Raw genomic sequence first — 23,265 nt, 5'->3', positions numbered from 1 at the left:
CAGCTGGCCTGGGTCTGAAAAAGCATGGGATAAAAACGGACTTGCTGAACATAGTGGACAATGAGGACTACTGAGAACTCAAGAACAATGGCAAAGGGTTTTGATCCTACTGCATGTACTGGCTTTGTGGGAGCCTAGGCAGTTTGGATGCTCACCTTACTAGACCTGGAAGGAGGTGGGTAGTCCTTGGACTTCCCACAGGGCAGGGAACCCTGATTGCTCTTCGTGCTGATGAGGGAGGGAGACTTGATGGGGGGAGGGAAATGGGAGGCGGTGGCGGGGAGGAGGCAGAAATCTTTAATTAATAAATAAATTAATTAATTAAAAAAAAAGATGTGCACCACCACCACCTGGCTGGGCTTTGGGATTCTCAAAGAAAATATTTGGGGGGCTGGAGAGATGGCTCGGTGGTTAAGAGCATGGGCTGCTCTCCGGAGAACCCGTATTCAATTCCCAGCACCCACATGACAGTTCACAACCATGTATAACTCCAGTTTCAGGGGGTCTGACACCCTCACACGGACATATTTAGGCAAACACCAATGCAGATAAAATAATAAATTCTTTAAAAAATATATTTAAAAGCATCTGCTCTTCAGTGGAAAGTTAAGAGAAAAAAAACAAACAAGGCAGAAATGCCCATAAAAAGACAAACATTCAAAGATAGGGATCACTTTAAAAATGCACAGCCTTCATTTATATAGGGTGTGGATGTTCTGGGTCTAAAAGGGAGGCTGTAGAATAAAACCTTAAGCAGTCCTATTACATTCACCACAATGGTCAAACATTAAACTTAAATTTATATTTAAAAAAATATATTTTTAAAGATCTTTGAAAAGAGAGAAAAAGTTACAGTGCCATGTTGTTGCAGGGTCCCTGTGTGTGGGGTAAAACAGCATTTTTGGGTCTGTAACTCAGGGAGACAGTCCTTGCCTAGCACCCACAAGGGCCTGGGTTTAACCCCCTCCACTATCACAGATGCTCACACACACTCACACAAGGTATTAGCACTCCAGAACATCCAGTAAATAACAGCTCAGTATAAACAAGTGTACGTGTGGAGACCACAGCTGCTTCTGAGAGGCACGGTATTGAAGCAATATTATTATTTTTAGAGGGGAAACTGTTTAGTTTTGCTCTTTTTGCAATTTTTAATCTTTGAAAGCTTCATGCATGTATACAGTGTATTTTGGTCACAGCCACCTCAGAAAATGGTTTTTCTCCCGTGCCAATATGCTTGCAGTGCTGGTCCCCAGAAGTCTTTCCGCTGTGATCCCAGGATGCAGGGCCCTTGCCTACAATCCTCAGAATAAGGGGATTATTTCCAAATGCTACTTGTTAACCTTTTCTCTCCAGGGCTGAAAAAAAAAACCGAGGAAATGTGGAAAACACACATTTTTTAAGGATGAGCAAGCGTTTGGAAGGGGACATGGACTTCTATTTGTCTGTGGACACTGTTGATCTCTAAAACACAAAATACTGATGAGCCTTCAGATTCTTTCTCCATGCATGCAGGTCTACTAGGGTTTCTGAGGCTTATAAAATCTACACAGTCTCCTACTCCTCTCCCAAGTGGGTAGGGAGGCTCTATTTTACTTACAGTGATCCCCAGGCTGGGCGCAGCACAAGATAGGGAGTTTGGGGCCATATTAACTTTTGTTGTTCTAGAAACAGGTCTTAAGTGGTCCAGTCTGGCCTTGAAGTCATGGTTTTTCAGCCTGGCCTGTCTCTTGAGTGCTTGGATTATAGGCAAGTATCACCACACCCTACCAACCTTTGCATTTGAGGGGAGGAAAAACCCTCCCCCCCAAACCTAACAAAACAAGCCTGAGCATTTTCTTTTTTCACCCTGTAACTGGCAAAGGCTTTCTCCTCCAATAACTAATAATTTAACAGACTTACTTGTTCTTGGTCTGTGGAAAACAAATCTTGGTGTGTAGAGGAGATGGCAGCCTCAGAAGCACAAAGCAAAAAGAAATTTAAAAGCTCAGACAGCCAGGTTGAGCTTGGAAGCCTGCCCCTCCCCCTCCTTGAAATTTCCAGACAAAGGGTGCTTGCTGCTGTGTAGCAGAAGCAGAGATTCCCCCGAAGGCTTGCAGGGGGCTGACACACACGTGGTTGACGCCATCGCTCGGGGGTCAGGCCTGCCAAATCTAGCCAAGAGGAACTAGGTTATTTGTCAATAAGATGGCATTAAATCGGCTCTTTGCAAGCTCCAAAGCCACCCCAAAACCAGGAGTCTGCAGCGACAGGGAGGGTTCTGTGCAGGGATCTCAGGCATAAGAATGACAAAAGTCAAGATTTAGGGTTCAGTTCCAGCTGATTTTATTTCCTTCTCAAAAAAAGTTATTTACAGAAGGTATATAGCAACAACCCGACAGGCAGTGATGGACAGAATTAGCTGGCATGAGTTTTTTTCCTCTTTTTTTCTCTTTCCCAAACATTGCTTTTTTTTTGTGGCCTTGAATTTTAAGACAAATATTCTACACGGCATATTGCACAGGATGGATGGCAAAAAAAAAAAAAAAAGAAAAAAGTTTAAAAACAAAAACCCTTAACGGAACTGCCTCTTAAAAGGCAGGTGTCCTCGTGCCTGTCATGTTATATTAAACATACATACACACAATCTTTTTGCTTATTATAATACAGACTTAAATGTACAAAGATGTTTTCCACTTTTTTTCAATCTTTAAACACAACAGCTATAAACCTGAACACATCTGCTATCACCATGCCATAAGACTAAAACAATTATATTTAGCGACAAGTAGAAAGGATTAAATAGTCAAATACAAGAATGAAAACGCAGTACATAGTGTCGCGAACTCAAATCGGCATTTAGATAGATCCAGTGGTTTAAACGGCACGTTTTTGCTTATAAAAAAAGTGCAAAAAAGATGTGGTTTACAAGTTAAAGCTACAGAATCCCTTTTTGCTGCGAATGCCCCAGTTTTAAATCCTCTGGACAGATCAGCAATTCGTTTCTTTAAAAAAAAAAAAAATCTGTTTTTCTTAAAGCATTATGGTGCTGGGCTGAACTCTCCTCCCCATCCTAAAAGATGGGGGAGGGGTGGAAAGGTGGAAACTGGTGGCAGGTAAAGGGATACTGTCACTTTAAGAAGCCTGCAGATTGAAGTGTAAACATGGAGAAACCAGGGGCTGATTTTTCAAACTGTGTGAGATATTAACCAGCCACCCTATTATAAAATCAGGAAATCCAAACAGCGATTTACACCGATTAACACCCCCTTTATATATTTTTTACAAAAATACACTGAGAAAATAATCAAACGTTTTCATCTCTCTTGTCTTTTTTGTTTTTTAAAAGTGTCAAAAGTCTACATTTAAATATAAAAAATTAAAAGTTAAAACTCTAGCCCTTCAGTGAAGGAGACGTAAAATGGCGTGGGTAACAACACTAGAAAAAAAAAGAAAGAAAGAAAAAGAAAGAAAATAAAGGGAAGATAAAAATAAAGAAATGAGGTCAAAAGACAAGAAAGCAAAAGAAAGGGGGAAAAAGGGACAAAATAAGAAAACTGTTTGGCCAGTATAAATACGTCCACATATAAAATGGCATCTGATTACATTTACAAGGAAAAAAAAATACAAAGATGGAGCGTCCGTGAGGGGGTAAAAATAAACGGGTCTTCTCAATTACACCTATAAGGAATAAACACACACGGAGAAAAAATTTGGTCCTGAATTGTGTTTTTTCAAAAGTCCAGCACAGATTTGAGTTGCGTTTGAATCCTTTTAAAGAGTTAAGAATGAAAAGGAGCTGGTGATCGGTTCGTTGTAGGAATCAAACATAGCGCCATCTATCCGCTTTTTATATTATCCTACACTATTTTAAAAACTGCTCAACAGTCTTATACAGAAATCTTCAAAAGATAGACAGGATAACATGCTATATTAACCCCACCAGTGAAATAACTCAACACCATCACGATTCCCATTAAGAGAAGAAAAAAATTTCTTTCCCCCCCCCGAAACCACTCCGCGGCCCCTGGACCACATCCCACAGTCTCCTATCCTCCCGCCGGCTCTGGGTAGCCTCACCTCTCTGATATATATATTTTTTAATTCTTTATTTTTGCACAGACCCTAGGCGGAGGTCCTGAGACCCCAACGCCCTCTGCGCTCCGGATTCTTCTGAGTCCCCAACCAGGCGGCTGTGGCTTCCACGAGGTCCCCATGTTCATTTCTGAGGCTGGCCTGCTGCTCCCTGTACATCTCTGGGTACAAGGAGAAGGAAGAAAAAAAAAAATCCCAACCCGGGACTTCGCCAGCGTGGAATCTCTCCATGCCAATGCTCCCCCCAAGCCCAACACAAATGCCATGGCCAAACGCATCACCCCGGAGCCTTCTGTCTTCACTGCAGAAAAAGAAAAATAAAGAAGGAAAAAAAATACAAAGAAGGGGTGGGAAGGAGAGGGGGCGCGCTGGATCTCCCCCCTCCTCTTCTGACCAAGAGGCAAAATAAAAATCAAACAAGAAATCACCATGGTGGTCAAGCGAGAGGGGCAAGATTCCTTCGGTCTCTAGAAGCTTAGCTCGGCTTCTTTTCTTGCTGGGGGTGCAACCAAGTCCGGAAGCTCGTTGAAAGGGGAGGGGGGGGAGTCTCTTCAAGAAAAAATGGGGAGGAAACTCGAAGTAGCTTTTTTAGCCACCAACAACAACATCAATAACAACAATAAAAGGTCGCCCCCGTCTACTCTCTGCCTCCTCCGAGTCCCCAGCCCTGGGAGTGGGGGATGGGAACGCGGGTCCTCTACGCCCCCGCACTCCTTCTCCAACGACGGGACGTTGTCCAGGCCAGCCCTGCTCACTTTTTCTTCCTTTTCTTTTCCCCTTTCTCTTTTCACTCTCCATCTGCTCTTTTTTCTCTTTTTTTCTTTTTCTTTCTTTTTAATTTTTTTTGTTTGCTTTGTTTTACTTTTGTTTTCCTTTTTCCTCTCCTGCCTCTGCATCCTTCTCTCCGGCCCGCGCTCCTTTCAGTAGGTGAAGACCAGGTTGGAGATGCTGGACTCTAGCCAATCTCCCGAGATCATCTCGCTCACCTCGGGCGTGCAATAGTCCGGGAACTCGAAGTGGGAGCCTGAGCCGGGTTCGAAGTTAAAATCCAGGTCCCGATCGAGCGCCGACGAGGAGCTGAAACTGCCCAGGGACATGCTCTCAAAGTTTGAACTGGGGTTCAGGTCAAGCAGGTCGTCTTCGAACTCGTCGTCAGACGACGAGGAGCCGGAGGAGGAGGACGACGACGAGGAAAGCGACGAGGATGCGTGCGAGGGCGCGCTGGACGGGGCGGGCGAGGCTGCGCGCAGGCTGGCATAGCCGCGGTGGTCAGCTGGCGAGCGACCGGCTGCGGGCGATGATGCTGCACTGCTGCGGCCGCTCAGGCTCCGGCCATCAGGCGAGCATCCCGGGCCTCCATCCTCGTAAAGCCCCAGCGGGTCGCTGGGGTCGGCGCCTGCTCCCAGGCCCCCAACGGGGGACGCCGAAGCGCCTAGGCTCCCGAACAAGTAGACGCGCTTCACTTTCTTGTCGGCTGGGTGCTTGGCAGGGGTGGTCAGCGCGCTGGTCGGCGAGGAGGAGGCGGCTGGGGTGGCCGCGCTGGGAGTCCGCACCTTGTAGACTGCGGCCGGCTCGCCCAGGGGCAGCAGGGCGGCCTGCTCCGGAGAGAACGATGCCGCCGCCTTGCCGCCGCCCGCCGGGACGAGTTTGGCGTGGGGCTTGCCGACCGCGCTGCCCGCCACCTTGGGGCCGCAGCTCTTCTTGGGCGCGGGCTTAGAGCTGCCGCCCGCGCCACCCCCCGCGTGGCCGCTTCCCGCGTGGCCACTGCCGCCTGCGACCTTGTCGCCCTTCTCCCCGGGCTTGGCTGCGGTAGCCGATCCCGCGCCCGCGTTGCCGGACTTCACCTTCTTCCGCGGCCGGTACTTGTAGTCAGGGTAGTCAGCCATGTGCTTGAGGCGCAGCCGCTCCGCCTCCTGGATGAACGGAATCTTGTCGCTGTCCTTGAGCAGCTTCCAGCGTTTGCCCAGTCGCTTGGAGATCTCGGCGTTGTGCATGTCGGGCGACTGCTCCATGATCTTGCGCCGCTCGATCTGCGACCACACCATAAAGGCGTTCATGGGCCGCTTGATGTGGCCACTGGGCGTCTTGCACCAGCTGGGGTCGTCCGCCTTGCCGCCCGTGGACGCGGTGGAGCCGGGCGTCGGGGAGGACGCGATGCCCAGCTCCAGGCCCGCGCCCGAGTCCGAGCTCTCCCCGGCCAGCAGCGCCTCCGTGTTTTCCGCGTTGTTAGTCTGCTGTACCATGGCCCCGGCTCGCCGGGCGCCCACGCGCGCTCACACGCTCGCGGCGCGGTCGCCGGGCCCTGCGGGCTCCCCGGGGCAGAGACCAGGGTCCCCCGAGCGGCGCACGGGCCAGGGGCTGCCGCCTCCCGCCGCCGCCGACCTAGAGTCCCCGCGGCCCTCCGTCCTCCCTCACCGCTGCAGTACTCCCTGCGGGCGCCGAAGCTGGAGCCGCAGCCGGCTAGGAGTTTCTCCGAACGTTGACGGCCCGAGTGTCTTCCAAATGCAAGTTTCTCGCCGCCTTCGGGGCAAGTCTTTCCCCACCTTCCCTGAAGCAGGCGAATGCAGTTCACGAGAGCTCGCGGTAGCTCAGGAAAGCGACATCGTCTCTAGCGCCTTAAGTCTCTTTCCTGCAGTGCAAAGCCAAAGCGACTCTGGCTCCGGGACTCTCTGTGGGCGGAATCGACGCTGAGGAGTTGGTGCAATTATTTTGTTGCAAGGTAGGAAGCCAAGAAGCTTGCATGCAACAGACCGGCATGAATAAATGTATGTTTCTCCCTCCCTCCTGCAAGAAGGGGAGCTGGTTATCGGCAGAGTTCTCCCACTGCAGACTCTCTAAGAAAGAGCGTGCAAGAACTGGAGACCGGGAGGGAGACGGCCCTCTTCCCCACACTCAGTTTCTCTGGCTGCAGCTTAGAGCAGACCCCAATTCCGCCTCGCGCTTCTTTATCCTTTCGCAGACAGCCAATCAGCCGCTGTAACTAACGCTTCCTCGTGCCAAGCCCCTCCCCTGTCCTTCCCATTGGCTTGGAACCCGATGCAATAATAATCTCCGCGTGCAATGAGAAGCTCCAAATCTGACCTCATTCCAATTTACAGAGCAAACTTTTTAAAAGGGCTAGAAGTACAGCTGAGATTTCTGCTGCCTCTTTTTTTTCCCCTTTTGCTGGGCGCGCTCGCGTGTGCCTGTGTGTGTGTGTGTGTGTGTGTGTGTGTGTGTGTGTGTGTGTGTGTGTGTGTGTGTGTGTGTGCTCGCGCGCGCGTGTGTGTGAAAAGGATGTTAATGCATGAAGTTATTAAGGGGAGAGACGGAAATGTATTCTAGCCATTATGTTAGATAACAAGGGGCTTGGAGGGGGGGTAAGGGTGAAATACTGTAAATGGAAGCTTTCTGCTTAAAAGCCGAGTGATTATTTTTATTAGTTCTTTTCAGCGCAGGAATAAAGAATCAGCCTTTGGTGCAAAATCTCTTTTCTCAGCTCCTTCTTAAAGCTAGAGATGTAAGTGGGGGGAGCCACAACAATAAATCAATGGATATTGAAAACCATTAAGAAAGTGGTACCTAGACACCTGTCATCACAATTATTTTTAACAACTCTAGGTACAGCACAGACGTCGGTGTATTGTGTAAATCCCTTCAGGGTGCTATCTGTGCTGTTTGTGAAAGGCAGAGGATTTTTTTTTCTTTCAGTAATTGCTTACTCTTTTAGTCAAACAGAGGTTAACTAGTTATTTAATGATTTCAGCTCCCCTATAAATCCTGGGTAGCCCAAACAAGGAGATTTTCCTTGAAACTCGAAGGCAGTGGCCCATAATTACCTCAATACGAGATTTTGTGTGGTTTTGTGTAGGGCGATCATAATGAATACAGGATGGGAATTGACTTTACTCTCTAAGTATTTGTTTGCCAGTTTCCAAAGGATAGGTGCATTATCTGCTCCCCTCCTCCCTTCAGAGCACTCACTCTCAGTTTTCCCTTACCCACTTTCTCCTGAGTGTGGTTTGTGTGTTTGTGTGTGTGTGTTACTTAGTACAAATGGGCCTAAAAGTCCGGAAAAGAGAAAGGAGTAGCAACAGTGAGTGAGGCTGCTGAACCCATCTCCAGCCCCTCTGCTGATCTTTCTTTCAGGGTCTTGCTTGTCCTTCATGCTTTGGAAAGCCCATGAGCTTCTTTATAGACAGCTGTTGTTAGGGCTCGCTGAGTGTCTGGTTATAAACTACTGATGTGTGTCCCGAGCCCTCTGTGACTCCTAACACCCTTTCCTTGGTAATGCAAATGCCACTTCTCCTAAAAGCAGCTTGTTTTCAAGAGACTAAGATGGAAGATGGTTAATGATGGCAGAAGAAGTAATCAAGAGCCCCATTTGGTGGTCCAGGTCTGGTATCTCAGCTCTTGGGAGGTGGCATCAGGAAAATCAGGAGTTCAAGGTCATCCTCCTCCACTTCATAAGAATTCCAGGACAGCCTGGGCTACGTGAGACCCTGTCTCAAAAAAAATGCACATGTGTACACACATGGCAGACACATGTGCACACACATGGCAGACAAGGTGCCTGGATACTTAGACTATAGAATAAGTTGGCCGTCCGAATCACCCTTTCCCAAGATCTGAAAATTGGAATTCTAGTAAAAACTGATCTTTCTCAGTACGATGATAGACTGATTTTCATCAGGCCAGTGACAGACAGGCATCCAAATTAAAGTCAGCTTTGGATCCATAGCAGAGTAGTTCCGGGTGGTATATTTCCACTTATCTTGTCAGACTTTTTAAGTGTCCAGGCTGGGAAGAGGCCTAGGGTGTCAGAGTTAGACATTTACTGGAAAGAATGCCCTGTGGAGACAGCTGATCAGGACTCCCAAGACCAACCACAAGCAAGAATGTTTTTGTGGGCAAAAGCAAATAATTGTTTGACCATTTGCTATCCATCATAGCCCTTTTATTCCCAGAGGATGAATCCTAAAATAGCACGCACCTCCCCCCAACTCAAAAAACTTCCACAAATAAAGGTACTTTGCATAACAAAGGCAAGGCATATATGTTTTCTGGTATGCACAGATGCGCATCCTTTAAATACTATGAGTCTGACAGCTGAATTATTCCAAGAGGTCTATTGTCTATGAAATCAACGTTTTTAATACGATAAAATAAATGTTTGTCCTGTAGAATCTGTACTAAATAATTTTGATAACTTGGCAAAAGATGAGTGTTGATGTATTTCATGGTTTTTCCACCAGTGGTGTAAATCAGCTATCATAATTACACCCATTCTTAGCACAGATTTTATTTTAAAAGAATTGAAAAAGTAGTTCCTGACTTGATTCTTTTGTTAAATGTATTTTTAAAAAAAACCAACAAAAAAGGACTTTAAATTGTACCATTATAGAATATACCACCAAAGGAGAAAAGACTTTTAAGAAAAAAACCACATTTTAAATTAATTAAATTTCGACTTGAAGTGTACTGCCCGCCTCTGTGCATATATGGAGGTCAGAGGACAACTTGCTGGAGTCAGTGCTCTCCTTCCACTTATCTGGGTCCTGGAATTATCTCAGGTTGTCAGTTTGGCAGCAGGAGTCTGTACCAGCTGCGACAGTTCACCCCCTGGAAGAAGCCCTCCTCATCTTCCAGACTATAAGATGCCCCCATTGCTAAGTTTCTTTTAGAACTGGTGAAATATGGGTTGGTAGCTTCCACTGATGTTATTACATCATTACAGACTCTGTAGACTATATACTTGAGTGTTTGCACTGACTGAAGTGGGATAGTTTCAGTTCTTAGAGCACTTGGGATGCAACAAAACATAACAGAGAACTTTTCATTAAAGTCATCTTGTCGTGAGTAAAGTACACCTACATTGGGATGTATTGGGTTTCATGCCAAATAATGGAAGAAGGCTTTCTGTGTCTCATTACCTAACTTCATGAGCTTTGTAGTCGGTTCTCCATTACTGAAACCCTCCATTCCCCTAGATATCAGCTGTTCGGTGGCCTTAGTAAATCAGTGCACACCAGTGTTCCTTCCCTCTGCTCTTCTTGTATGAGCAGAAAGCCAAGATCATTTTCCAAACAAGTCCTGTCTTAGAATAATCAACTAATGGCCTTTATTGGAAACGATACTAGACCCTTCACATTTTGAATTAAGGCAGATATTTATTTTATTCCATTAATTGCAATCCATTTGACACGAAAATGTAATATCTGCTAATGCATTTTTCTTGCTTCTACACACCTGCACAACATAAAACCCAATATCCACAAAATGGTATGTGGAGCATGGATGGAAAGATTTACCTCCAACGCTTAATGTGTTCCTATAGCTCCGAGAGAGGAAAACCTGCATGGAAATTAGTTTCACAAATCTGGCTTGGCAGTATTTTCCAAGATTTCTGTTTGGTTTGGGTTGACTGTAGAAACTGCGATTGTACGAGCTGGTTGGCTTGAACATTCAGTTCAAATAAACAGAGGTGGGGGAAGCATTGTTGTTAATTTTGTTGGCTGGAAAGTGCTCTGGGAAACTGACTGTCATCACCCTTGTTTTGGGTTCCACACCGAAAGAACTCTTCCCCACCCCCCACTCCCCATGCGCTCCATCCTTGGGGCTGAGGAAATTGTACTGAAACTGGACTAGGAGATTATTGAAACCTACTAATTCTTGAAGTTTTGGTTGTGACCCTTAGCCTGCAACGGCAGAACTCTCTCCAGCCCAATATATCTAATTTTTATTCAAAAAAATATTAAGCAGGATGAATGAAATCTGTCATTTATTTTCACTGTCAGAATACACAGAGATAAGAAACATTTATTTATAATAATTTCACCACTTTCTCATCCCTCATAGCCAGCAGGCTCAAGTCAGCTCTTCATACCCATGCCAGTCAATGTCAACACATTTTTCCTTTACTCTTGAGAACACGCAGAAAACGAGTGTGTGCACGGGCCGCATAGATACGAAGCATTAACTGGGGTTTCTGCTCTGTTTCCTCAGACAGGCCTGGCACACCCACCCAGCCAGATCTGTGGCGCTGCTGAGTGCAGACAGCGCCTCCCAATCTGGGAGAAGCAGCCGCCAGGTGGCAGCGCTGAGCCTGCCTGAGTCTGCAGCAACGTGGGAAAACGTGGGGGAGATCCAACTGTCTCTTCCTGGTCTCCCGAACCAGTTAACCCCCAGGCTTTCACCTTTTCTAGGAAGTGGTTCAAAGGACCAGTGGGAAACGGTTATGTTGGTGAATTCTGATTATTTTCCTCCGTATGTCAAAGTTCAGGGTAACCGATCTCTGCCCTATGTTTGCTTGTCGGAAACCCCCAAAGGGGAGGAGAAGCCGAGATTCCCGGCTTTGGATCTGGTAACCTCTCCCGGGAGACATGAGTGCCCGCACCCTGGTCATCTTCCTCGGGCGAGAAGGAGCTAGAATGCGGTTTCTCCGCCAGCTGTGCGCTCCGCTTCGGAGGCGGCAGCGACACACGGCGCATGACCAAAGGAGTCCCAAAAGCCATCAGCTCCTGAAAAGAAATGGTTCCCGTGGCACGGCACGCCTCGACTTGGGTCCTGCCGGAGCTCGCCTGGGACTCCCAGGCGAATCTTGCCTTTCCACGATTCTTACAGACAGGAGCTAAATTGCAATCGACTCAAGTCGTGATTTTCGGAGCAAAGTCTTTCCTACTGTAAACGTGGCTCGGACGGTGCTCGCAGCCGCGTTTCAACACTCTCTTCCGAGGAGGTTCATGGCCAGGCAAGCGCGGGCAACGACCCCCCCCCCCCCCCCAGCCCGCTCCAGCTCCCGGGCCTTCTTTGAAGTTGCAGAGCAGACACTTCGGGAGGGGGGTGGAGTGGGGCTCCTGCCCAGTCCCTTTCCTGTCGCGCCCCTCCCCCGCCGCCAGCTTGGACTTGGCCACTGGGGCCCAGTTCCGCCGCTGACCGGAACCGACAGCCATTTGGTCCCTTTGAGCACCCGGGTGCCTAGCATCCCCTCACCCTCCGTGAGCCTCTCCTGGACCAAACAGTGCACTCTCAGGACCGGGACTGACGCTGCAACTCTCGCAGGGACTGGTCCCCGCGGGAGGGGCGGTGCACCCGCAGCGGCCCAGGGCTCTTTCCTAGAAGCACAGCGAAGGAACCCGACAATTTGCTCCCCACCCCCAGGCTCTAGCTGGATCGGGAAGGTTGGGGTGCCTGTCAGTGAGTCCACAGAGGACTTCTAAGGCACCCCCAGAATGCGTGGGAGCCCTTCTCGAGGGGCGTGCCCTATGCTCTGGGTGGCAGGGAAGGCGGCTAACTAAAAGGCTGAGTCCCGGGCGTTCCTTCAGAGCAGAGCTCGTTTCTCCCTGCAGTCCCCGAAAACAGAACCCGGAATCCAACTAGGGCATCCCCTCCCAAACCTGGTGCCCCGACCTCCACTCCCCAACCCCCGGTGTATTCCTCGTCATCGAGCCCACAGCCGAGTAAAAGCAATTACAGTTTGGAATCCCAGGAGGCAAGAAAATGATTTCGCTTATGGAAAGAACCGCCTAAAGTAGAGCTGCCTAAAGGTTAGGGAACCAGGGAGCCGCCTTGGAGGTTGAGAGCCGGGCGGGCGGGGACGGAGGGCATGCCGCTGTAGAGTGGTCCACAGAAGCCACGCAGTGTCAAAGAGGGGAGAAGCAAGAGCGAAGCCTTCGCTGCAGAGGACGAGCAGCGATCGCTTAGGGTGCCAAGTGAAGGGAGTCAGAGGAGGGGTAAAGCGCGCAGCCCACGGGCAGCTGGCCGGGCGAAGGGCTCCTCCTGGCACACGAGTTCTCCTTGCCCAGCCTTTCACCTCCCGCTTCCCGCTCGTGCAGACTGCACCAAGACACACACTGCGCTGGGGGCGCTCGCGGGCATGGGATGGGCGGGTGCGGCAAGAACCAAAGAGCCCTGTACCCCACACCGCGTAGGGCGTGCTGCACACCTGGCACCCGGGACTCACCATCTGTTCAGAGCTGCCTCCTCGGCCCAGGGGTGTAGCCTGGGGACAGATAAGAGTACCTTGTGGCAGCGAAGGCTCCACATCAACTGCCAATCACAGCTGTGAGTGCCCTACTGAGTGTCTCTGCTCAGCTTCAGAGCTTCCCGTGGTAGGTCTCAAGAACTGCATCACCTATTCCGTTCTTCTGCAGCTACAAGAGAATCCTGTATATACTATAAAATAAGTCCATACGGAACTGTAAGGCAGAGGCTAATTAACCTCTGTAAAGGGCCAAATTTGGGGACCAAGAGAAGGGTGGTGTTTGTTCAAGTAACCTAAAATAGAAGTTGATGATTTTTTTTTCTTACTAGTCCTTGAAGCGTAAAACTCCTCCTGTTTGTCCCGTACTCACAGCATCCAGATAAAATGAAAACTAATTTCCAGTCAGGCGTGGTGGCTCACACCCCTAGATCTCAGCACTTGGTTGAGGCAAGAGGATGGCCACAAGTTGAAGGCCAGCCTGACTTGACAGAGTCAGACTGCGGCAAGTGAGTTTCATAAGGAAGTTTATCTATCTTGTCAAGACAAAGAACTGAAGGCGCATCCTTGCGACACTCGAATTAACTAAATTTCACAAACATTATTTGAAATATTGCCTTGTTGTACAAATGTTGAGTCACTTGGTTTTTTGAGACAAATTCTAATGTAACCCAGGCTGGCCTTGAACTGTGTATAGCTAGAATGACTTGAAACTCCTGATTCTTTGGCCTCCTGCTCGTAAGTACGGGGATTACTGGCTTGCACCACCGTGCATTGTGTGATGCAACCTTAAATGAAAGAAAAATTGTGTGTAACATTACTTGCTATACACTTATTTTTTTAAAAAATCTACATAATGCCCAATGTACCATTTATTACAATCTATACAGTGTATAATAAAACTATATAGTGTATAATAAAACATTTTAAGTATACATGGCTCATGCTTGTATTCTCAGTATCTGGGAGGCTGAGGCAGGGTGATCACTAAATTATAGCTCACTTTATAGCCCATAAAGTGAGCTCAAGGTTATCCTAGGCTACCTAGTTAAATTCTGTCTCAAAACAAAAAGTCCAATCAAGCAATCAAAGAAAAACAGGATCTTCGAGATAGCTCAGTGGGTCAAATCATTTGCCATGGCAAGGTTGGTGACTTGAGTTTAATCCCTAAAACCTACATGAGAGAGCAGTGGCAGGCAGCTGTAATCTCTCTCCTAGGTGGGACAGGAGGCAGAGAAAGCAGCTTCCTACAGGATAATCCTGAGCTGCCAGGCGGTCTCACCTGCAGTACTAAGCACAGCGGGGTTTGGGGGGTGGGGGGACACAACAGAGACTCTTAGAGTTCTAGTAAGAGTTCACTCCGGAAAGTTGTCTTCTGACCTCCATGCCCATACCTGTGGCACACAGGCCGACACAGTGTATGCACGCACACACACAGAACAAATGTATTTTAAAAAGATAAAAAAATGTGCATAATAAGGTTATATTTTACTGGACACCCAAACTGTTCACAAATTCCAAAATTGTCCTGGGGAAGTTCTACCATCCAGATTTGAAGCTTGCACTGTAGGTGCCAGGCAAGTGCCAACCTCTGAGAATTCTGCTGATACTTGGAGTTCCCACCTTGGCAGTGGATATGCTGGTGTCTTGATAATCCAGGCTTCTGGCGATAATCCCTAAGTGTATTATAGAAGTGTACTATAGAAGGTGTAGTTCCATCACCTAAAACTTCCTTTGGCCATTGGGACATGAGTTACTGCAAAAAATTTATTCATGATTATGGAGGCTGATAAGTCCTTAGATATACACTTCGTAGACTTCAGACACAGGAGGATGAATAGCACAGTTCTAATAAAATAAAATAAAATAAAAAGCAAGGTAAAAACAGTGCCCAACCCAGAAAACAGTTGGGCAAGGGAAGTTGCCTTTTATAGATATGGGAGAGGACCAATTATTTAATTCTATTCAGCCTTTTCAGCCACATTAGGGAGCCCATTCTGTCTTACTCAGCTTTTAGATTAAATATTAAAGTCAGCCCAAAATATGCTCATAGATAATTCCAGAATGTTCCAACAAATATTTGGGTCCTTAACCGCCACAGTTACCCATAGATCTTAGAGGCATGGCTGTCCTCAAGGACGACTTTTGTGCCCTGGCTGAATAAGTAGCTAGACGGAGAAGGTATGTTGGTGGTAAAAAAAAAAAATGAGGAGATTTTCATTCAGTCCTTCCTTCTTACATTTTGCCCCTCAAACTCTTAAAATCCTTAAATGACAACAAAATTCAAATAATTAAATTTGCTCCTTAGAGTAAAACATACAATATGTAATTAAAATGTGCATTATCAAAGAAAAGTATTCTGTTGAGCTAGTAAACATTATGGCTGCTGGTGAAGTTCGAGTGTGCGTGTGTGTGTGTGTGTGTGAGTGTGTGTGTGTGTGCGTGTGTGTGTGTGTGCGCGTGCGTGAGTGTGTGTGCGTGCGTGTGTGCGTGTGTGAGTGTGTGTGTGCGCGTGTGTGAGTGTGTGTGTGCATGCGTGTGTGTGTGTGTGAGTGTGTGTGTGCGTGTGTGAGTGTGTGTGTGCGTGCGTGTGAGTGTGTGTGTGTGCGTGCATGTGTGTGTGTGTGAGTGTGTGTGTGTGTGTGTATAGGTGTGAGGTTCATAGTGGTATCTAGCTAGCGAGCTTGTTTCAAGGATCTCCAGGCCAAATTCCAGAATTTTGGAATTCTAGGTGGTCATCATGTCTGCCTGACTTTTTCATGGGTGCTAGGGATCCGACCTGGTCCTTACACATAGCAAGTGCTTTATCCACCTAGCCAAATTCTTGATAGCTTTTCCTGTGTGCTCAAGAAACATGCACACAAGGAATTAGGGGAGAGAAGGGAGAAGTTTCTTTGAGGGAGGGTGGTTTGAGGACATTGCTCAGTTAAACAGTGTGGGATGATACACAAGAAAGTTAATATTTGCTGCCCTCTTTAAGCATATTGCTTTAATTTCTCAGCGCTGGAAAGTCCCTGATGTTAATACATGAGATAGTATCACTAAGATTACTTAGAGCTTAAGGTATGTTATAGCTTAACTCAGGGTAGATACAGCTTTCTTTTTCATGTAGGTGCCTCAAGGGGAAGCAAGGCGGGGGAGGAAGGCTTCCTCAGGAAACTCCGTGCGGAGTAAAATGGAAGGATTTCCCTCCCTGACCTTCCTTTAGAGGTAAAGTGATCGCAGTCACGCTTGTCTGCTGAATTTAATAGTTTGAACAGAAGTTTCTAGCTTCCAGAATTGGGGGCTTTAAAAATAGAACAGTGCGGTTGGGGATGGTGGCCCAGGCCTTTAATCCTGGCACTCAAGAAGTAGATACATGTGGATCTCTTGTGAGTTTGAGACCAGTTTAAATTAATTAATTAGTTAAAAAAAACGATAATAAGAGCCAATGTTGTATCTGTGATCGTTAGGCGTTGCTTCCTGCATTTGCCTGGACAGGATGGGCAACACTGAGCTCCAAGCCTGTCCTGAGAGAGCAGTGATTGAGCAAATTAAAGTTCCTTTTTCCCTTACGAATTTTTGACCTCTGTGTGTGTGTGTGTGTGTGTGTGTGTGTGTACATTTTAGTGTTTATAGATCTATGATCATATGCATGTATAGGTCAGAAGACAACATCAGTCTTGTTTCTTGGGTGCTTGTCATCATTGTTATGTTGTTTTTTGAGACAGGGTTTCTCTCTGTCCCGTAGTTTGACAAGTAGCCTAGAGTGGCGGCTGGCCACTGAGGCCCAGGGATCTGCCTCTCTAGTACTGGGGTTCCAAGCTTGTACCATCACAACTGGCCTTTTAATGTGGGTTCTGAGGATCATCTAAGGTCCTCATACTTGTCTGGCAGTGGTTTCTGTTGTTGTTGTTGTTGTTGTTGTTTTTCCAGTTAAACTATTTTCCCAGCCCCATTGACGTCCTTTCTTACTGACTCTAAGTCTACAGCAGTTCCTCCCTTGCTTGTGTCTCAGGCTGAATGGCTCTGTAGCTAAGCATGTGGCATATTTTATTGCCATGACTGAGAGACCAAGACTAGGGATAAGCCTAGGGCTGCCTGCATGCTGATAAGCACTGGCTGACCGGACTACTGAACCCAACCCTTCCTCCTGCCCCTCCTCTTCCTCCTTCCCCTCTTTTTCTTCCCTCTCTTCTTCTTTCTTCCCTTCCTTCCCCTCTTTTGCCTCCCCTTCCTCCTCCTCCTATTCTTTCTCCTCCCCCTCTTTTTCTTCTCCCTCTCCTCTTCCTTCCTCAGTACTCATGCCTGGGAAACATGCACTCTGTCATTGAGTCCAGCTCCAGCCCCTTCACTCACTCCCATGCTTCCCCAGAACTGACATTTATCACTCATCTTCATCATCCATTGGACGTAATTTAGTTCATGGCCTCGCTGAAGAGGCTTAGAGATACAGCTTGCCCTTCTATTTCAGGAAAAAAGAAAAGAGGATATAAGTGAATACTAGACATTGTTCTATATTACCTAAATAACCAACAAACTGTGTCTATAAATTTATTTTGAGTAAACACTATTGTCTTTTTAGGTGCAATATTAAAATCAGTTTTTTTGATGGTCATCAGCTTTTTATTTATTTGTTTAGTTTTTTTAATATTTATTTATTTAAAATCAGCTTTATGTTCTGCCAGTAATATTTTTTAACTTGGACTATTTTAGGCTATTGGTTGTTTGTAACTCTCTAGAGATGCAAACCCTTCTTGTTATGAGTATGACATTCTCACAGCAAAAAGCTATCGTAAGTAGGAAGAAATGACATGGCCCAGATCATTTTAAAAGTTATTAGCAATCTGCAGAAGCGGGTCTTAACAGAAGCTGCTTCTGCTAAACCCATTGACTTCTCATTCAGGCTTGCAAGGGAATAAAAAGGATGAGATCCTGTACCCCACTTAACCCAGTGCACCCCACTTCCAAACTGAAGGCACAGAGGTTATCCTTTCCTCTAGAACAGTAGTTCTCAACCTTCCTAATGCTGCTGCCCTTTAATACAGTTCCTCACGTTGTGGTGACCACCAACAATATCTTCATTGCTACTTCACAACTAATTTGGCTACTGTAATAAGTCGTAATGTAAATACCTGTGCTTTCCAATGTTTTTAAGTGACCTGAGATACCTCAAAGGGGTCACAACCCACAGGCTGAGAAATGCGGCTCTAGAGTCACCTTGGATTCTAGGGACAGGAATGACCTATAAACATCTTTGTAACAAGGGACATCTTTGTGTCCGGAAAGATCCCCCAAGGACCTGTTAGCTTAGCAGCAGAGAACAGTTATCTGAGGTGAGAGACCCTTCAGCAGGTCATCTCGTAGGGTAGGAACCGGGCTGGTTTTCCCCTGAGACATGACACTAATTAACACATTGATTAACAGATTAACAATTTATCAGCTGAGACAATTGATGGGCGGGACCACACCTTGACATCTCACCCCAGAGAGGGCAATTATCCATGGTGCTGAGGCTGCACCCGGGAGCAAATAATCATCTAGGAACCAGACTTATTTCCTCAAGCAATAACTGTGATAGGACTTCCTCTGACCCTCTTGCAGAACCGGAAGGAGACAATGATCAACCAGACCACACCTTATCCAAGACTAGAAGTCAGAGGAAATGAAGTTTAGGAAGAAACAAGCTCGGCTAAGATTTCTGGCCATTTTCTTTCCCAGGTGCCTTTGCTGCGTCTGGGTACAAGCTTTTGTAGAGCGCAGGCATCTATATTAAATGGGAAAAAGAAAGAAGCTATGACCCTATGGGTTGGTATTCCCAAATGGCAATCTGCAGGACCACCAGATGAACGGTCGTTTTCCCCTACAGGGTATTGGGGGAGTGCTAATACAATCTAGAAGGCTGGTAGATGTGGCCACAAAGAAATCTGTAACAGCCCAAGTCAAAACAGCTAGCAAAAGGGACATACAAAACCAAACAAATCCTTCCCCGGACCCTTGTTAGCTAATCTTCCTTCCTTCCTCCCTCTGAGTCCTCCCCCCCCCATGTAAATCTTTCTCTTTTAAAATATTTTTGTAGTTTTGAACTCAATGACACCAGAAGCTAAAGAGCAAATCTCTAGCTCTGAAAAGCAGAACTTTCATGGTGGAGGAATAAGAGCCAAACACTTACCAGACTCTCCATCAACAGAAGAGGAATGGGGAACTGGAGATATGGCTTAGTGGTTAAGAGTACTGGCTGCTCTTTCAGAGGACCTGGGTTCAATTCCCAGCACCCAGCACTCACAGGGCAGTTCACAACTCTTTGTAACTGCAGTTCCAGGGAATCCAACATCCTCCCCTCACACAGACCTACATGTAGGCAAAACATCAATGCACACAAAATAAAAATAAATAGAAAAAAAAATTAAAAAGAACAGGGATGGATGGGGCTGGAGAGATGGCTCAGCAGATAAAAGCGCTGCTGCTATTGCAGGGAATCTAAGGTTCCGTTCTCCGCACTGTGGCGGCTCACAATCACCATCTTCAGACCATCAACACCTTCTACTGACTTGGAGGGCAGCAGGCACGTATGCGGTATATACATATTCATGCAGACAAAACACTCACCTACATAAATAAAAATAAATAAGTCTTAAAATGTACAAAAAGGGCCTAGAGTTGTAGTTCAGTTGTAGAACACTTGTCCAGCACGAAAGACACACTGTGTTTGAATTCTCACACCACAAAAAATAAAGCATAAGAGGCCATGCCCAAGAGGGGGTCTGGAGTAGAATGCTAGAATATAGAAGAAAATCTTAACTTCTAAGCATTTGAAATGTCTGTTAATGTGGATAATACTGTAGAAATATAGTCAAGTCCTTTTCAAGTGTTTTAAGTCAAGTTTCAGTACATTTCATAAGACTAGTATATCGGGCCGGGCGGTGGTGGCGCATGCTTTTAATTCCAGCACTTGGGAGGCAGAGGCAGGTGGTTCGAGACCAGCCTGGTCTACAAGAGCTAGTTCCAGGACAGGCTCCAAAACCACAGAGAAACCCTGTCTCGAAAAAAACAAAAAAAAAAAAAAGACTAGTATATCACAGGATATATTGATAATCACAAGAAGATTAAGCGAAAAAAATAGCAAAGAAAAGGTTATTTGAACATTTTCCGGAATATCCGAATATAGTTGAAAACTAAGCAGCATACTTTAAAAAACGTATTTTACGTGCATTGGTGTTTGACCTCTCTCTCTGTCTCTCTCTGTCTCTCTGTCCCTGTCTCTGTCTCTCTCTGTGTGTGTGTGTTTCAGATCCTTTAGAACTGGAGTTACAGATAGTTGTGAGCTACCGTGTGGGTGCTGGGAATTGAACTTGGTCCTCTGCAAGAACAACTGTACTCTTAACTGTTGAGTCATCTCTCCAGCCCTCTAAGCAGCATACTTTTAAAGAAATCACCTTCAACTGCAGCAGGAGTAAATTAAACCCAATGAAAGTGAACAGCAGGACAATTACAAAGATAAGTGCAGAAATCAATGAAGTCAAGAACAGGTGTGCTACAGAGAAAGAAGTTAGTTCTCGGAAGTGACTTCTACTTCTAGAAAGACTATTTCGAAGAGAAAAAGAAGCCATATCAATGAGCACGAACCAAAGTGTATATCCCAAAAGATTATATAGTCACCAAAACGATGAGAAAACAAGGAACTGGGGAGATATCACCGTCAGGAAAGAACTTGCTGAGCCAGGATGATGACCCAGGTTCCATCCTTAGAACTCACATACAAACACTCAGGCCTGGTGGTGGATACCCGTAAGTCCAGTGTTAAGGAGATGGAGACAGACTGGTCCCTGGGGCTTACTGGCCAGCCAGTGTAGTCTGCTTGGCAAGTTCCAAACCTGTGAGCGACTCTCAAAATATAAGGTGAATGATGCCTGAAGGACCATACACATGGCTGACTTGTTTCCACTAACAAGCACGTACAAGAGCACCCATGCACACACAGGCACATACATACACATGCATGCACGTATACACATACACACATACGCTGGCACACACACATATACATACACACATGCACATACACCTGCAGAGACACACATGCACGTAGGCACACATACATGCACACACCCGCAGATGAGAAAAGTAAAAGCAGCTGCTGTCTATCAACAAACTAACACCTTGATGGAAATTGGAAATTTTTCTGTACACCATGACTTAAAATTAGTACAAAATTTAATAATAAATAATTCTGTAGATTAAATTAATGGCATCTGTCATATGAAAGCCTCCCCCCCTGAACACTGGGCAGGGAAGCAGGTTGGCCAAGTGCGTACCTTCACCTCTAGGCTTCTCCAAATCCAATCCTCCAGTCTCACTCCCAGCTCTGCAGCAGACCACTTGCTGGGGTCTCCCTTCTCCCATTCCCCACGCATCCAGTGGATTATCCAGACCTTCCCATTATTAGCATACAATAATCAAAAACCAAACATATAGAAAGAATATTAAAATCTGCCAGGGAAAAAGACTGAGTAACATAAATGCAGACCTATTAGAATAACACCTGGCTTCTCAATGGAGACTAAAAGCAAGAAGGGCCTGGACAGATGTTCTACTGACTCTAGGAGACTACAGATGGGAGCTGAAACTACTATACCCAGCAAAAGCTTCAATCATAATAGATGGAGACAATAAGACATTCCACGCTAAAACCAATTTAAGCAATATCTATCTACAAATCCAGGCCTGTAGAAGATGCTAGAAGGAAAACTCCAACATAAAGAGGTTAACTACACACAAAAGAACACAAGAAATATTTATTATTTATTAATATTTATTCCTGAGACCTGCAAACCAAAAGAGGGGAAACACTACATACACACACAGACACACACACACACCCCAACAATAAAATAGCAGGAAATAACAGGCATTGTTCAATGGTATTTCTTGACACCAAGGGACTAAATTCCCCAATAACAGCACACAGACTGGCAGATTGTTTAAAAAACAAAACAAAAAAACAAAACAGGATCTATCTTTCTGCTGCATCCAAGAAACACACCTAACACCAAGAATAGATATCACCTCAGGGTAAAAGAATAGAAAGTTATTTCAAGCAAATGGACCTGAGAAACAAGCTGGTGTTACCATTTTAGTATCTGATAAAATAGACCTCAACCAAAAGCTAATCAGAAGAAATAGGGAAGGACACTACATACTCATCAAAGGAAAAATCCCTCCAAGAGGACATTGCAATTTTTAACACATATGCACCAAACACAAGGGCACGCAAGTTCATAAAAGAGACACTACTGCAGCTTAAATCACATATTGACCCTCACACATTGATAGTGGGAGACTTCACACTCCACTCTTCTTCACACTCCACTCCTGCCATTAGATAATCACTTGACAAAAACTAAACAGGGAAACACTAGAGCTAAGTAATGTTATAAATCATATGGACATAACATATATTTATAAAACATTTCATCCAAATACAAAAGACTATGCTTTCTTCTCAGCATCTCATTGAATGTTCTTCAAAATTGGAGACAAACTTAGACACAAAGCAAGTTTCAACAGACACAAGAAAATCAAAATACCACCCTACATCTTATCTGACCGTCATGGATTAGAATTGGAGATCAGCGACGACAACAGAAAGAGAAGGTTCATAAACTCATGGAAACAAAACAACTCACTACTGAATGAAAAGTGTGTCAAGAAATGAAAGGCTATCTAGAATTGAATGAGAATGAATACATAACATACCCAATTTTAGGGGACGTAATAAAGGCTGTTCTAAAGGCAAGTTCATCACACTAAGTGCCTACATAGAACAATTGGAGAGATCTTATACTGGTAACTTAATGAACACATGAAAGTTCTAGAACAAGAAGAGATCACACCCAAAATGGCTGTGAATAGAATAGAATAGAAACAAACAGAAATTACAATGACTCAATGAAACAATAAATTGATTCTTTGAGAAAATCAATAAGATTGACAGCCCTTATCCAAACTAACTAAAACGCAGAGAGAGAATATCCAAATTAACAAAATCAGAAAAGAAAAGGGAACACAACAGACATGGAGGAAATCCAGAGAATCAAAAGGACATACAGTTAAAACCTGTACTCCACCGAATTGGAAAATCTAAGAGAAATAAATTTTCTTGATATCCACCACTTACCAAAGTTAAGTCAAGATCAGATAAGCAATTTAAACAGACCTATAACCCCTAGTGAAATAGAAGAAATAATTAAAAG

At 45.6% G+C, this 23,265-nt stretch overlaps 1 protein-coding gene across 1 annotated transcript; it reads right to left on the bottom strand.

Annotated features, from left to right (window-relative positions):
• Window positions 1-2,301: 2,301 nt before the first annotated feature.
• On the bottom strand, window positions 2,302-6,974 carry Sox4 (SRY-box transcription factor 4). Its single transcript, XM_041632744.1, has one exon. The coding sequence runs from the start codon at window positions 6,315-6,317 to the stop codon at window positions 4,995-4,997; it is 1,323 nt and encodes a 440-aa protein (XP_041488678.1). The 5' UTR covers window positions 6,318-6,974; the 3' UTR covers window positions 2,302-4,994.
• Between the last annotated feature and the right edge of the window lie 16,291 nt (window positions 6,975-23,265).

This window comes from Microtus oregoni, unplaced genomic scaffold, assembly GCF_018167655.1.
Source record: "Microtus oregoni isolate MIOR12 unplaced genomic scaffold, Mior012 000042F_ref0000377, whole genome shotgun sequence".
NCBI classification, from domain to species: domain Eukaryota; kingdom Metazoa; phylum Chordata; class Mammalia; order Rodentia; family Cricetidae; genus Microtus; species Microtus oregoni.
The sequence above is the reverse complement of the archived record's forward strand: the minus strand, read 5'-3'. Positions and strand labels throughout refer to the sequence as shown.